Source organism: Nylanderia fulva, unplaced genomic scaffold, assembly GCF_048542155.1.
Source record: "Nylanderia fulva isolate GAGA-0341 unplaced genomic scaffold, ASM4854215v1 Scaffold16, whole genome shotgun sequence".
Lineage (NCBI taxonomy): Eukaryota > Metazoa > Arthropoda > Insecta > Hymenoptera > Formicidae > Nylanderia > Nylanderia fulva.
The window spans coordinates 4,391,173-4,406,031 of NW_028189835.1; the positions used below are offsets into that span (position 1 = coordinate 4,391,173).

At 38.1% G+C, this 14,859-nt stretch overlaps 2 protein-coding genes across 3 annotated transcripts in view; both read right to left on the reverse strand.

The window, feature by feature from the left end:
• Btk29A (tyrosine-protein kinase Btk29A) overlaps positions 1 to 14,859 on the reverse strand; it is a 30,799-nt gene that overhangs the window by 913 nt on the left and 15,027 nt on the right. For both annotated transcript variants that reach the window (XM_029314796.2, XM_029314794.2), the window contains 10 exons: positions 2,722 to 2,783; positions 2,524 to 2,607; positions 2,331 to 2,395; positions 1,951 to 2,016; positions 1,622 to 1,750; positions 1,286 to 1,479; positions 961 to 1,132; positions 594 to 762; positions 383 to 501; positions 14 to 266 (listed from right to left, as the gene is read on the reverse strand). In XM_029314796.2, coding sequence (XP_029170629.1) covers positions 14 to 266; positions 383 to 501; positions 594 to 762; positions 961 to 1,132; positions 1,286 to 1,479; positions 1,622 to 1,750; positions 1,951 to 2,016; positions 2,331 to 2,395; positions 2,524 to 2,607; positions 2,722 to 2,783 — 1,313 coding nt within the window. The remainder of the gene's footprint in view (positions 1 to 13; positions 267 to 382; positions 502 to 593; positions 763 to 960; positions 1,133 to 1,285; positions 1,480 to 1,621; positions 1,751 to 1,950; positions 2,017 to 2,330; positions 2,396 to 2,523; positions 2,608 to 2,721; positions 2,784 to 14,859) is intronic.
• On the reverse strand, positions 4,512 to 5,774 carry LOC114940241 (uncharacterized). The gene has a single exon (XM_029314799.2). It carries the CDS (start codon positions 5,716 to 5,718, stop codon positions 4,678 to 4,680), a length of 1,041 nt encoding a protein of 346 aa, XP_029170632.1. The 5' UTR covers positions 5,719 to 5,774; the 3' UTR covers positions 4,512 to 4,677.

The following is a 14,859-nucleotide window of genomic DNA, read 5'->3' on the forward strand; positions in this document are numbered from 1 at the left end:
AATAATGACTTACCTCGTACACTTCCTTAAAACATGCTTTAGGTCGTTCTAGAATAATTCCACGCTGCACTCGTTCAACAACCTCGGTATTCTTTAGGCGACCGTAAGGCATCTTTCCGCACGTGAATACTTCCCACATGAGTACTCCATATGCCCACACATCCGATTTCGAACTGAAGCGCGTGTAATTCAACACTTCTGGCGGCGCCCATTTAATGGGAAACTTTGTGCCACCGCTACTAGTATATTGATCATCGAGTACGTACCTAAAAGATTTTCTCAGCTAAATTTCATTATTCACTTATATGTATATCTTCTAAGTTAAAACCTTTTTTCTAATTTAATTTCCTAAAGATAAAGATGCGAACAAAGTAATGCTTACCTAGCTAAACCAAAATCTGCAACTTTTACTACGTTTTCTGATCCCACTAGACAATTACGTGCAGCAAGATCTCTGTGTATGTAGTTATGCCTCTCTAAATATGCCATTCCTTTGCAAACCTGTAATATAGGCATAAAAAAAACTCAATTATTGCGTAATCTCAGAATTATGTCGACGTATTCTATTATCTACTGGGCAGAACTTGCATTACCTGTATACACATGTCTAATAAAAGACCAACATTTGCACCTAATGAGGTTTCGTGACGGCGGAGGTAGTTGAGGAGAGATCCATGTCGCATGTATTCCGTAACAATGTATATTGGTCTATCTTTACTGCAAACGCCATATAGCTGGACTAGGTTTTGATGTTGCAGTTTTCTAAATACAAGAAATAAATATATGAAATCATAATATTAATCGACTTATCATAATATTAATTTAAATATTTTATATTAAGTGTTTATTATTAAGAAAATAAAGTTATAATCAAATATATTTAGATACAAATTAAATTTCAAGGATGCCCATCAAAAGTTTTAGTGTAACGTAAATAAAGAAAAGTGGGTTGAAACTTACGTCATTACTTTAGCTTCCTCTATAAAATCGTCCTCGGACATGGTTCCCTCTTTCATCATCTTCACGGCAACGTCAATGGAGCCGCGCCACTTACCTCTCCGCACGACTCCAAATTGGCCGGATCCTAGTTCCTCGAGCAAATGCAATTCCGCCGGGTCGATCTCCCATTTGTCTGCGAAAAAGCCGCCGTTAAGTGGCACCGAATAGCCAAGAGAGAGAGAGAGAGAGAAAGAGAGGTTTCATTTTATTTCTTTTTTTTTTACACAGCTCGTGTTTCTCTTTATACTGTTTCGGAGAAGAGATTAAAGAAAATAATTTTACGAACCGTGACTAAGGCCAGCGGTCGGTGGTACTGGACGATCACAGGGGCTGGTTTTCAGTCGACTGGCCAGACCTCCGCTATTGTGTCTGTGGTAATTTACCAGGTCGGGAATCGAGCCGCAGCAGTGCTTTTCCGACAGGTAAAATTCGCCACGGGTGTTCTGTTTGATGTGGTAATGCTTCACGTGAGGATGCGGCCTACGAAAATGGAAAATCTTCATTTATCGGAAAGAGTTCGAGAGAAGAAGGTAAAAAGAAGTAAGGTAAGGTATAAAACCAATCCAATCCAATCCACTTTTAATCGCTCGGTAATTACTTAAGTGCGGTACTGTTGACTTACACTTTCGTGTAAAGGGAGAGGGTATACAATCCTTTGGTCGAGGAATTACGAACGACGAAACAACCCTCCTTATCTTCCTGTTTCAGCAGCGACTCGGCGCGTTGTCTTGACATATCGCCTACGTACCATCTACGACAGCGTAAGCGGAACGGTCATTGTTTTTTTTACTTTTATCATATATATACGAACACAACTTGTGATTTATGCGAAACTTTTATCGAGAAGCATTTCGGTAGGAAACTTGGTGGGTCGATAACTTGCGGAATGGGAATAGCAACAGAGACCTTATCAAATTCACGATTTGCAGAAAAATATTATGTATTACTCACTCGTATTTTTGCAGTCCCAGTAGTTCTTTTTCTTTGACGTAGTTGCTAGGGATATAGCCGATCGATCTGCAATTAAATGACTTTATGCAAACAATTCCTCCTCGCATTTTACGCGCGTACTTTACCGCATAAGTAAACAATCGGTTATCATGAGTAATTATAGCTGATTATATGAAAGAGTACCGCTAAGATTACTGTTTGTGCGAGAACTGTACGCTATAACTGATTATTTTTCGCGATTGCCGGCTGATTGTTACTATCGCAAAGTGTACGTGTGAGATAAAGACGTGTGTAAGCTGCGTCGTAAGTTAAATCGTCGGTCATTAGAAAAATAGTTCATAAAATAATGTTGTTTGGAACAAAAATATATATATATATACCCATTCTCGTCCTTAACTTTCCACCAGTGCTCCTGGGAATCGTCCAAGACTTCGTACTCCGCACCCTGTGTTGTGTGCAAAAATATAAATTATTAGTAAATATTTAATGCTAGAACGATATATGTATATATAATATTATACATAGATTTATATTTTTTAAATATTTATTACTACATTTTTTAAAGTTTTTTACCTTTTCGAGAGATAAATCACCACCTTCGATGGCTCGGAAAGGATACAGAGCCACCACAACTTTCGCTCGCAGCATTATCTTTTCCTGTAAAACAAGAAATTAAATTTTAAAAAAATTAAAAAAAAATTCTAGATTAAAAAATATCGAGAATATTAAACAAATATTTTAATATTTATCTCAAGGAAAGCGTGGACCTACCTTTGTTTTAGAGGATGGCGTACCGGGTGTACCGCCTGGCATTATCGGAGTCGAGGGTGTTCCTATAAAAAAAAAGAGCAAACGGGAAAAAGTTAAATATTTTTTTACATCTACGTGTGTCCGATTATTTTTCGAACAGTTTGATAATAATAATCACATTATATTTGCACACAATCGGAATTATTAAACTCTAATGAGGCAGAATAATTTTGACTAATTTGATATATTAACAAAAGCGCGCACACGTGGCTATTTAATAATTACTCTTTAATTCTTGCTCAATTTCTATCGAACGGATGACCCGACAGCGACGTTTCTTCTTTCGCGTTCCCATCGGCGAGAACCAAATAACAGAACATCCCGATCGACAAGTGTACCACGCCGGGACGACCGAGGCATACCAAACCGTGAACGCGAAGAACGACACCACGAGAGTGCAGTCTCCACCCTGTCTAGACAAAATCAATGCGACCTCAAACCTCCTACATCCCCTCTTCTCCCTGGCATCTCTTCAACACCGTTCGCACGTGCACGCCGTATTCTGCGTGCATTGCGTCCGCTTCTACCTCATCTCCGCGGAAATCGCACGCGCATATCTATGCGCACCGAAATTTCTACGTGGAAAAACGCGGAAATTGATGCTTTCCACTTTTAATTCACGAAATTCCTGCTTCTTTTATGCATCCCCCTAAGGCTTTTTACATTGTCGTCTGAATTCGCAACAGCGAATCTCTTCTTCATCGCGCATCTCGTGTTTTATTTTATTCATTTTTTTCCCTTTATAATGTTCGTTCCTTCAGCATCTCTTTCCTTCCTTCCTCGTAGAGTTTCATTACTAGAGGCAATCCTGGCAACGCGGTAAAGAGATTTTTCGCCTGAAAGTTTTTTTGCGGAAAATATCCGCGGAGTATCTTCGTCCGTACCCGAGTGGTTTTCTGCCCTTTGGGAGAGATTTTCCGACAAACGAAAGACTATATGACCGGACGTGAAATTAAAAAAAAATAAAAAAAAGGAAGAGAGAAACTTACCGCGAGATAAACTTACGCGCTACTCTCGATGGTGCGACTTGGTGTGTTTAATATTTTAATTTCTTCCCTCCAGAGATTTTCTTCTTCAAATTATACTCTCGGATTGTTAGATACGAGAAAATAAAGAACTACAAGATTGATCGAACAATTGATATTTTTTTTCTTCCGTTTTCAAGGCAATGTCAATTTTCGCACAATAATCTTTCATCAGAATCAGAATTTCTACGAGCAGAATTTTTCAGTATAAGGCAAAACGTAAGGCGTTGCGCGCCGGGATTCATAGAAATGCTTTTCCAAGGGGACGTCAGGAGAATCTCAAGAAGGATATCTCGGTAATGAAAGTCTCGCCGGGGACACAAGGCCCGCGATGTGAAAAGAGCGTAACAAAATCCGCCGGAGGCGACGGAGTCTCTTCTTTCGGTGTATCTCCGAAAATATTCTGAGTCTCGCGGAAATTCAATAAGTAGAAAAGAACCTTAAGAAAAGGAGAGACGTCTAAGGTAAATCTCGACTGTCTGAAAGTAGCGACATCGCGATATTGAATCTTAGCATTGATTCAAATATATGACGCGATATTATATATATATATATATATATATATATATAATATATTGTTAGAGGTGAGGAGATGTGTCTAGGTACAACATACAATTTCGCTTCTTTTTTCCTCTTATAAGTTTCCAATAAGACACGCTTCGAAACGTTACAGCGGAAAAAAATCATCATTCTCGCTTATTCGATCTATTGTACAATTGACCTGGATTCTATCAACTTTGATTTATTTTTTCGATATAACAAAGGTATAAAATTGACGTATTAGTATCCTGTGTATAAGACACGAAATTGCGAATAATGAAAACAAAAGGATTTATTTTTCTTTCTCCATGTCGTAGCGGAGGTATTCTTTTGTCGAGATATAAACAAATCCCTAAAGCGCCAAGACGACAGTAACCTCAGATGGGAGTCCGCTAATCTTCTTATCAATTTCGGTGACGTTATTGCCGTTGAAGTAAAGATTCCGCAATTCGACGACATCAGCGAAAGCGCCATTATCTATCGCGTGGATGTTATTATCGGACAGATTGAGATCTTCCAGCTTGACGAGACCTGTAAAAGTATCGGCTGCGATGCGAGACAGTTTGTTTCCATCCAATCGCAGCCGCTCCAGCTGTGACAGCCCCTGAAACGCTCCCGGCTCGAGAGTGCTGATCTCGTTCTGTTGAAGATAGAGTCTCTTCAGACCGACTAGGTCACGGAGAAGTGCTTCGGGGACGCTTGTTATCTGATTGTTATTTAGGTAGAGATCTTCCAACTTGTTCAATCCTCGAAAAGCAGCGTTCGGTAAGCTCTCCAGTTGATTATAGTCCAAATGGAGGCGATTCAATTCGGTTAACCCGGCGAAGGAACCCGGGGTCACGCGGGCGATCTTATTGTTGTTGAGCCACAGGTAAAGTAATCCGGGATTCAAATTCGAGAAGGACTCCGCCTCAATCGCCGGGATGTCGTTGTGACCCAGGTACAGCCACATTAAGCTCGACAGACCGGCAAACGAGTCCCTCGGTATCGAATTGATCCTGTTGAAGACCATGGACAGCGACTGCAAGTGTCCCAATTCCGCGAACAAGTGTTCCGACAACGACACCACATTGTCGTCTAAGTGGAGACGCTCCAACTTGGGCAGGCCGCGGAAGGATCCTCTCTTTAGCACGGATATTCGATTGTTCTGATTTAGATACAAATGCGTCGCCGTCACGTTCTTGAAGGCGTCTTCGCGAATCGCCAGGAGGTCCAAGTCGCTGATGTACAATCGATTCTCGAAGCGACGCTGCGTAACCTCGACGAGCACTCCTTTGTAATAACAAACGTTGTAAGCGTCCATGTTTTGACAGGTCGGTTCCTTCTTCTCCGACGAGACTCTCGTCGAGAGTATCAGGATAACTTGCGACAGGAGTAGAAGAAATCGCGACATGATCGAGATTTATTAGTTTAGGATGAATGCAGCGACTGCAAACAAAACCGTCGAGTTCTACGGTTTTTGTATCCTGTCGTGGAAACGCGATAAGATAGCGACATGCGACTTTTGACATTGGTGATGATAACCGAGACACAGAGGCGGGAAATAACCACGATTGCATTCTCAGAAGGGATCCGACTATGTCAGATGTTAAAGTTGACGATAGACGCAAACGCGCGACTTTAAATTCATGGAATACAATATGACAGAAATGCATTCCGCATACCGTCGACTTGCACGTTTCTCTTCTAATAAGAGAAAGAGAGATAAATATAAGGAGAATATCTCTATCTATCTATGCGAGATTTGTAAAATATTTATTCTTCGAAACGCTTGACTCGAGCGCTTTAATTAAAAAATTTGCGCGATTAAATATCTCGCATTAATCGCGGCTCTTATAATTACAAATCCACTTTAACGAACCGCTTGCATTGCGGATGGCAGGTTGTTGTTCGCCACTGATTATCTGTAACGAGCAGTAGAAAGTACGTAATAGTCCAGTGAGCACCCGGGACAGTGAGGCGATCGCGGAAAGTGGAGTGAAACGTTAAAAAAAAAAAGAAAAAAAATATCGTGCAAGTTGTATAAGAACGTCGAGCATCCTCGAACAAATAATTCGAACAATCATCATTTTCCGAAAATAATCGTATTTTTTTTTTAAATACACGCGAAATGTTCCCATTGCATATTATTATACACGCAGTGTATATACGCTATTAATATTTATAAATGGAAATACATCCTTCTACCGAGCGATATTTATTTTTCCCACATGGGAAAAGAGGAGGCTCTTCATATAAAAATCCTACATGCCGATCTCAAGGTCCCCCTCGTTTTACATTCTGGGAGGATTCGGGAATTTCGCGTCGATTTCGGAACTTTTCAGACACGTCAACGACAAATCGCGAGCAAAATGCATCCGGATGCCTCTCTGCGTTCTCGATTGAGTTTGACAGATGAGAGACAAATATGTACCGCGAACGATTTTCAAGGCTACGCACGTCTTCCACGGCGAGCGGCTTGTCGAGAAACTTTCTAAGGTATTGGTGAAAACCTCAGAAGAGCGATTCGCCTCTCGCTCGCGAGGTCATCGAACGAGGTACATCCCACTCACTCGGTTTCTCGATCCGCGGCCGTTCGGTCGGTCGGTTAGTGACAAACCGAACCAGGATTACTATACCAATATACGATGCTAATGACGAGGAAAGCTGATAGATTTAAGACGAAACGATAAAACACGCGTGGAATCGGCATTACTCCGACACGGCCGAGAAATCACGCTTTAAATCTGATTTCTTTCTTCAAGAATCAACCTTGGGTTGGCGTTTATTATCTCTACAGAGAGAATTTTCTCTTGGAATTTACCCTGAAAATCATGGGGGAATCACAAGATACATATTGATTCATTATCCTTTTTAGACAAATTTTTTATATTACTTGAATAAATAATTTGTAATTTTTAAGGGATATAGAAACATTCTTCGCGTCTCTAAAAAATGTCAAAAATATATATTAAAATATTTCTATATTCTGATTCTAGACAGAGAGAATTTTCTCTTAGAATTTATCCTGAAAATTATAGTAATTGTGCATGGAACGATATGGTATTGGAAGAATTTTATAAGAGTTTCTCTGATTAATATTTATTGTTAATAAAATATAAAATATGTTCAATTTTAATTTTTACTATGTGCAAATTAATATTTTTTATTGTGATAAACATTAATCCTCTTATAAAATTCTTCCAATACCATATTGTTCTGATTACCATGATTTTCAGGGTAAATTCCAAGAGAAAATTCTCTCCGTGTAGAAGGCGATAATAGACACTACAGTGACATTATCGCGCAAACAAATACGTATGCTGAGAAATGTAATTGCGATTAATTGCTTTTTTTATTCGCGACAACGCATCAATTAAGAAAGAAAAAAACAACATGTAATCATACAATAAAGATACACGTCGTTGAGTTTTGCCTCATTATTCTTTGATTATATCCTGTTCTTTTTTAAAAAATCATTGAGATTTGTCGTGTATAGGTTCTCTTCTCATTAAGAGAAACATTAGTGCACTAGTAAATTCTGTATAGTGACTCGTTACCATCAGCACTCAACACGTCTATGTGGCCGGTGAATGTCACCTATAATGGCCACATTACGCCTCGCATAAGCGAATATGCCCGAGAGTAATTGGCATTTGTCTAACTGCGCTCTTAATCGACTTTTGATACGTGGAAAATGATGAAAATTAACAAGACGCGATAAAAAAAACCTTCGATTTCGCACACGGATTAATTTAATTACCGAATATCGTTTTTTTTAACAACTGATATAACGAACGATCGCTCGGCAATTTAGAGGGAATAAAATGGAACCTTCTCTCTTTATAAATTGTCTATTTCGTAAGCTGTCATGTGATAGATAATTTCTCAGGCGTAATTCCTCCCGCGAAGCTGAGGATCCCTGGAAAGCTAGCGATTTGCGGGAGCGGATTTTTTTTTATTTAATAAATAAGAAGGTGTATTATTCTTCCAATGATGTGGAATGATCTACATGTCGATTGACGTTACGATCTTGACATTAGGCGTGGCAGGAAAGTTACCGTAGTACCGTTCTTATGAAACCTATAGAGGTCTGTTGGCCGCGCGCCTCCGTGTAACCTTTTACATTTTGCGCAAGCGATATTTCTGCGCGAATACAAATGTGCATACAGCTCGCGTATGCTTTTCGCGGAGATTGAACCAAAAAAAATATAAAAAAAAAATAAGTAGCCACGGTGAGGGAAAAAAGGGAGATTTAAAAGCAAGAGAGAGAAAGAGAGAGGAGAGAAAACGCGCTAAATTATTCCACTCGTATATATAGCGTGATTATTCTACATTACAAATGTAGAACGCAAGCTTTAAATGCTTTGAAGCGACGATATATTTGTCGCTGTGCAGATTTATCGTTACATCTCCTTAAACGTATCTGTTGAATGTTCCGTATCGCTTATATATGTATATCGCGTGGTTTGTAATTTTAATATCTCGTTCTATTAAAACGAATCCGGTCGCTCTCTCTCTCTTTCTCGTTGCAAAAGGTATTCGGATAATTTTAGCTTATCGTAGAAATTAACGTTGAGAAATATCGTACTTTGCGAGGCTATCAGTCTCGTCGAGGCCGAACCGGAGGAGAATTAAACTCGATTACGAGGAGAGAGAAAGAGATCTTGTCGAGGAGTGTAGAAAGAGAAAAAAAAGTCAAATCGACTCACCGGAAGTATGTCCGGTAACATTACCGGTGGCCGAGTGGACCGCATTTGTGGCGGCGTTCGCGACCTGTTTCAAGGCGCTAATCACCAGCATAGTTTCCCGTGAATTAATCCCAACGCGATCAGCATCTGTGGCTCATAAACACGCACTCTCGACGCGCTTTTCCGATTTTGCGCGGAGCAACGAGGACGACTTCGACGAGAGCAACTGTTCCAGCTGCTGGCTCGACGCGAACTGGATCCTCGGCTCGAGAAGGTCTTAAACGCTCGCTCGCTCGAGCAGCAGCAGCAGCAGCAGCACCAACGCGAAAGCGAGTCGGAATCGTCGTCGTCGTCGTCATCGTCTCGCTTGGAGTCCCCTTCTTCGGAGTTTCACCTTCACGGAAGTCTTCCCTCGCCGCCGATTAAACCACGCCGACCATAGACTAATGCAAGACGGACTCTTCGACACGCGCGATGCGAACGTTACGTGGATTATATTGTGCCTCTGGTCGGAAATTAATACATGCAATCGCGTCCAGAAATTAATTTTTATATATATTTTATTGTATTTTTATATATATTTTGTTTTTTTAATTTTAGTATCAATTATGCTCGCAATAAAATGGTTCTATTCGAAAATCTCTTCTTATTGCAGAGAAAGATTCGAATAATAAATAATTTGATTGCGAGCACAATTGATATTAAGAAACAAAGTACAAAAATAATTATACAAAAAATTTATATATATATGTGTATAATTAATTTTCGGACAGAAAAATTATTTATTATTAGAATTTCTCTCTATCACGAAGAAAATTTCTCTTTGAATTTATCCTGAAAATTATGGCAATTGTGGGACAATATGGTAATAAGAATTTTATAAGAGTTTCTCTGATTAATATTTACCACAATAAAAAATATTAATATCTATCGTAACAAGATATAAAATATTTGATTAATTTTGCTATGTACATATTAATATTTTTTGTGGTAAATATTAATCAGAGAGAGAGAAACTCTAATAAATTTCCATATTATCCTACAATTACCATGCTTTTCAGAATAAATAATTCTAAGAGAAAATTCTCTCTGTGTACAGAAAGAGATTCTGATAATAAACAATTTTGGTGCGAGCGCAAATTGATATTAAGAACAAAAACAAAATAATACAGTAGAAAAATAACGTACATATTTACGAAAACGATGAATAAACATTTTTCTCATTTTTCTATTCCAACAGAAAAAATTGCCTCTCAATTAATAGAATCGAGCCACCTTGCGCAAGTAAATCTGGGTAGAGATTTTTCACCGCAATGACAATAATATTCGCGCGGAGATGGATTGACGAATATCGATGTCGCTCGATTTCGCTCAGGCACCGGGGGAGAAGTGCATCGTGTAGAAGTTATATAGGACCCGGGGAAAATGGCTTGTGACATTGTAGACCAGCTTACCGGCAAACTCAGCACTTTGCGACAAGCACCTATCTGTACCACTCTCCCTCGGCGATGTCCAATTAAGTGTGCGCTAAGATTATCACGGGTAGCAGCAGCTTGAAACAGCATGCGAAGGAACGTATACATACATACATACATACATACATACATACATACATACATACATACATACATATACATACATACATACATACATATATATATATATATATATATATATATATATATACACGCGTGGGCGACAAATAAACCGCCCGACTTTAATGAAGACAAAGATGCGCGATAGAACGTTAGAAAAGTGTCAGAGAAAAGGAAGAAAAAAGGGGGACAAAAAGAAGAAGTCGCGCGACAGCAAACGTGATATCGTTATCGAGATATCGCGCGCTAAATCGAATTTCGAGCCCGCTTCCTCGATGACGTGTACTCGAGAAATTCGATGGTCTCCTCTCGAGTTTTCCGCGCACGAATGGCGGAATACCGTATATTTTTCGGAGCTTCCCGAATCCCGGGTGTGCATCTTAAATCATCTCGGTTCGGTCTTCGCGCGCGAAAACGGATATATATTCTCGATTATTATCCGCATTTAGAAGCGGGAGAGAAGGAGGAGTAGATCGGCGCAGTTTGCAATCCGGGGAGATTTCGGTTCGTTAAGAGAGAACCCGCATCTCTTCTATATATAATGTCGCGAATTCGGTATACCTGGTCCCTCGAGGGATATCGATTTTGCCTCTGCGAATTCGCTGAAAATTCTCGTAGCTCCTATATACAACTACCCTATATTATATGCATTATTCGAGTTCTTCGCGCGAACGCCAATTTCGACTTCCCTGCTGCTGCAACAAAAGCGAAGTGGCTGGAGTAATATGCCGACAACGACGATGACGACGATGACCCGAATCGCGAAAATAGGGAATCAAACGAGAAGTGTGCCTGTTGTAGACAAGAACTGCTGCGTGGTGAGCGCATTTTCTAGGAAATCCGGTCCGTCAAAACTTGAGGGAGAAACTGGGAGGGTGGATTTTCGGATTCTCTCCCGAGCCGAGTAACTGGGTTTCCAGGACGGACGTAATTCCGCCGCGTATGTCTAATTTTAAATAATAATTTTCAATTCGCGGCCCGCGTCGCGAATTCTTCATCGTCGTCGGGTGACAGATATAGACGGATATATATCTTCTCCCGATGAAAGATGGATAACGATTGATCGACCGTGAACGATAACGCATCATTCGTCATCGCTTTACGTATTAGCGAGAGGGAGGATCGATTTCATCGAATCATCCCGGGATCCTAGCCGCGTGATATGCGGTCTTTGCTTGAATTTCGGTCGATCCTGTCTCTACATTCACGTTGCGTTTTGCACAAGCGGATTCCCGCAAAGCGGTTTAAGCTCTGACGCTTTCGCGGAAATGGGAGGGAAAACAAGCTTCTGGTATTACCATTTCGGTATTAACGTTATGGATACACTTATAAGAGTATTCCGAAAAATGTGATCTTTAATTCACATTAATCTAGTTGAAAAAATGCACCTGCGGGAGAGAGAATAACACCTTTACTCATATTTATATGTATGATTAGAAATAAATATATGTAAAGAATTTCTGGTATTAACGACATGGATATACTTATGAGAGTATTCCTAAAAATATGATTTTTAATTCACATTAATCTAATTTTAAAAATGTACCAGAGAGAGAAATATAGAAAATAACTCCTTTACTATTATACATATTTATATATGTATGATTATAAATAAATATATATGTAAAGAACTTCTAGTATTAACGACATGAATATACTTATAAGAGTATTCCTAAAAATATGATTTTTAATTCACATTAATCTAATTAAAAAATGCACCAGAGAGAAAGAGAGATAGAAAATAACTCCTTTACTCATATACATATTTATATGTATGATTATAAATAAACGTAAAAAGATTATCTAATAAATCCCTTTCTCTCTCTTTTTAACAATTTGACAAGTCTGTCTTGTAAAAGAATATAAAAAAAATAACGTTGCAGATTGTTTATTATTCCTCCCATGATGAGAATCGTGCAATTTTTTATCATTAGCATTATCAGATTTGTTAGACAATTCGAACAAGTCGTTCATTTGGTGCATTCTGTTATATGTATAACGTAGTCATCTTCTTTAGAAAGATTATAAAATCCGAGATATATAAACCGTATTTTATATTTTTCTCTTTAAATTCGAAATTTGGATTAATTAATCGCTAACAATAAGTAATTTAAATAATTATGCAAAATACGAAATCTTTAGCTCGATATTCGCATGCGTAATCATTATCGTTATCTAATTACTCCATTAATTAACTAATAATCTGTACTCAAATATGTAAATGCGTATAACGCGCTGGTTAAAACATGAAAGAATGCTCCACATATATACATATATACACATGTATCTGTATGTGTGTGTGTGAGATATTTGATGATGAATCATCTCTTTATCTCCTTCCTGACTACAAGTTCGATGAGTCTTGTTTCAGGCGAATTTATGAGAACACATGCGTGTCCAATCCGACAGATGTTCTCCAATTTCTCTTTATCATTTAATAATAACCGCCTGCGGATTAATATCGATCGCATATGCAACAACACATTTGCTGGTCTACATTATTATCATATTAATTAACGGTTTCTTGCTATATCTTTCGTTAAAAAACTGAGTCATTTTATACATTAGAAGTTTCTCTTTTTAAATAGAAATTTTTATTTCTATTTAAATAATTTTATAAGTTTCTCTGATTAAATATTTAGCACAATAAAAAATATTAATATCTACCGCAATAAGATTAATTTTACTATATATTAATATTTTTTGTGTGGTAAATATTAATCAGAGAAATATAAAATTTTCTCTTATAAAATTTTATATTGTCTCACAATTACCATGATTTTTTACAGTAAATTCTAAGAGAAAAGTCTCTCTGTATAGAATCATAATATAGAAACATTTTAATATATATTTTTGAAATTTTTAGAGACGCGAAAAATGTTTTAGTATCTTTTCAAAAATATATATAAATTATTTATTAAACTAATATAAAAAACTAATCTAAAAAAGAGAATAAAATCAACATGTATCTTGTTATTCCTGATATATTTTAACATTTAGAGAAAATATCCAATTGTATTAACAGTTATAAACAATCGTTGGAAAAACGAAAAATAAAAGAAAATAAAAATATACCTATATCTTAACGCAATTAATTAATTCAAGTTCGGTTACATTGACGTATTTTTGTGCAAGAAAAGAAACGAGAGTGGAACCGATATGTATCTCGAAGCTAATCGAACCGACTAACATAAATTTCACACCTCAAACAAGAATTAACAGGAAAAGGAAGAGATGATACGTGATAGCGTCCAGAAATCCAGCAATCGAGATTTTTGGTGAAATCCCCGCGATAATCCTTGCGAAAACGCATAAGAAATTAGAGTAAACGTTATTTCAGCTGCTATAGAAACTTCTATCGAGCAGCAACAACACGACGTTCAAGATGAAGGATCGCGCTCGCCGATGCTGCCAATCAATACGTGGAGAGCAGCTAAACTCGAAGTGCTTTTTACGACCGTTTTCCATTTGCGGTTCTCGCGGTCGCCGATGAATCCCTATTGAGAGACACAATTGTGCGCGCCAAGAACATCCCTGACAGTTCAATATTTAAATATGCATTTAGATTTATGCGCTGCTCTCTCCCGGGTGTCTCACTCCGTTGGACAGAGAGTTATCTTAGTGTCTTAATAATTGAGCGCTGTTAATTCTGCGAAATTATAATAATCGCGGTTCGACGTTTGCGCTTTTTAATTATTCGTACTTGTAATAATAACGCGCGTAATTAAAAGTAAATAGGTTCCTTTTTGTAGCATGTAATTCTTTTTCTATACGACGCAATAAATGCACGCGCGAGCGGAATCAATTCTGTCTAGTCTCTTTTTTTGCGATCTCTCTCGTTTATATATCCCGTGATCAAATACTTCTCTCGTATACTGTCTCGCATAAAAACACAATATACACGATGTATCTGTCAGAGGCTATTAGACCGGCAGTTACGACTACATTCAATCTCGTTTTACCACACCTATCTCTCTTATTGAATCTACGTTTGCCAGTGTCGTCACGTGCGAGAATCGGCCTTTTATTTATTATTATTATGATAGATGTTACGGAACGCTGTCTTTTGTGAAAAGGAGCCAGTCTTCGCGGAATATCTCGGGGATAAACGGATCGTTTCGATACGAGAAATAAAACAGAGCGATTCGAAACACAGAAAATTCGATAATACCTATTCCGTAACATTTGCTTCGAATAAAGCAGCCGTGTAAGATGAAAATACACGAATGCATAAAATATAGTTATACACAAAATTATAAATATAAATAT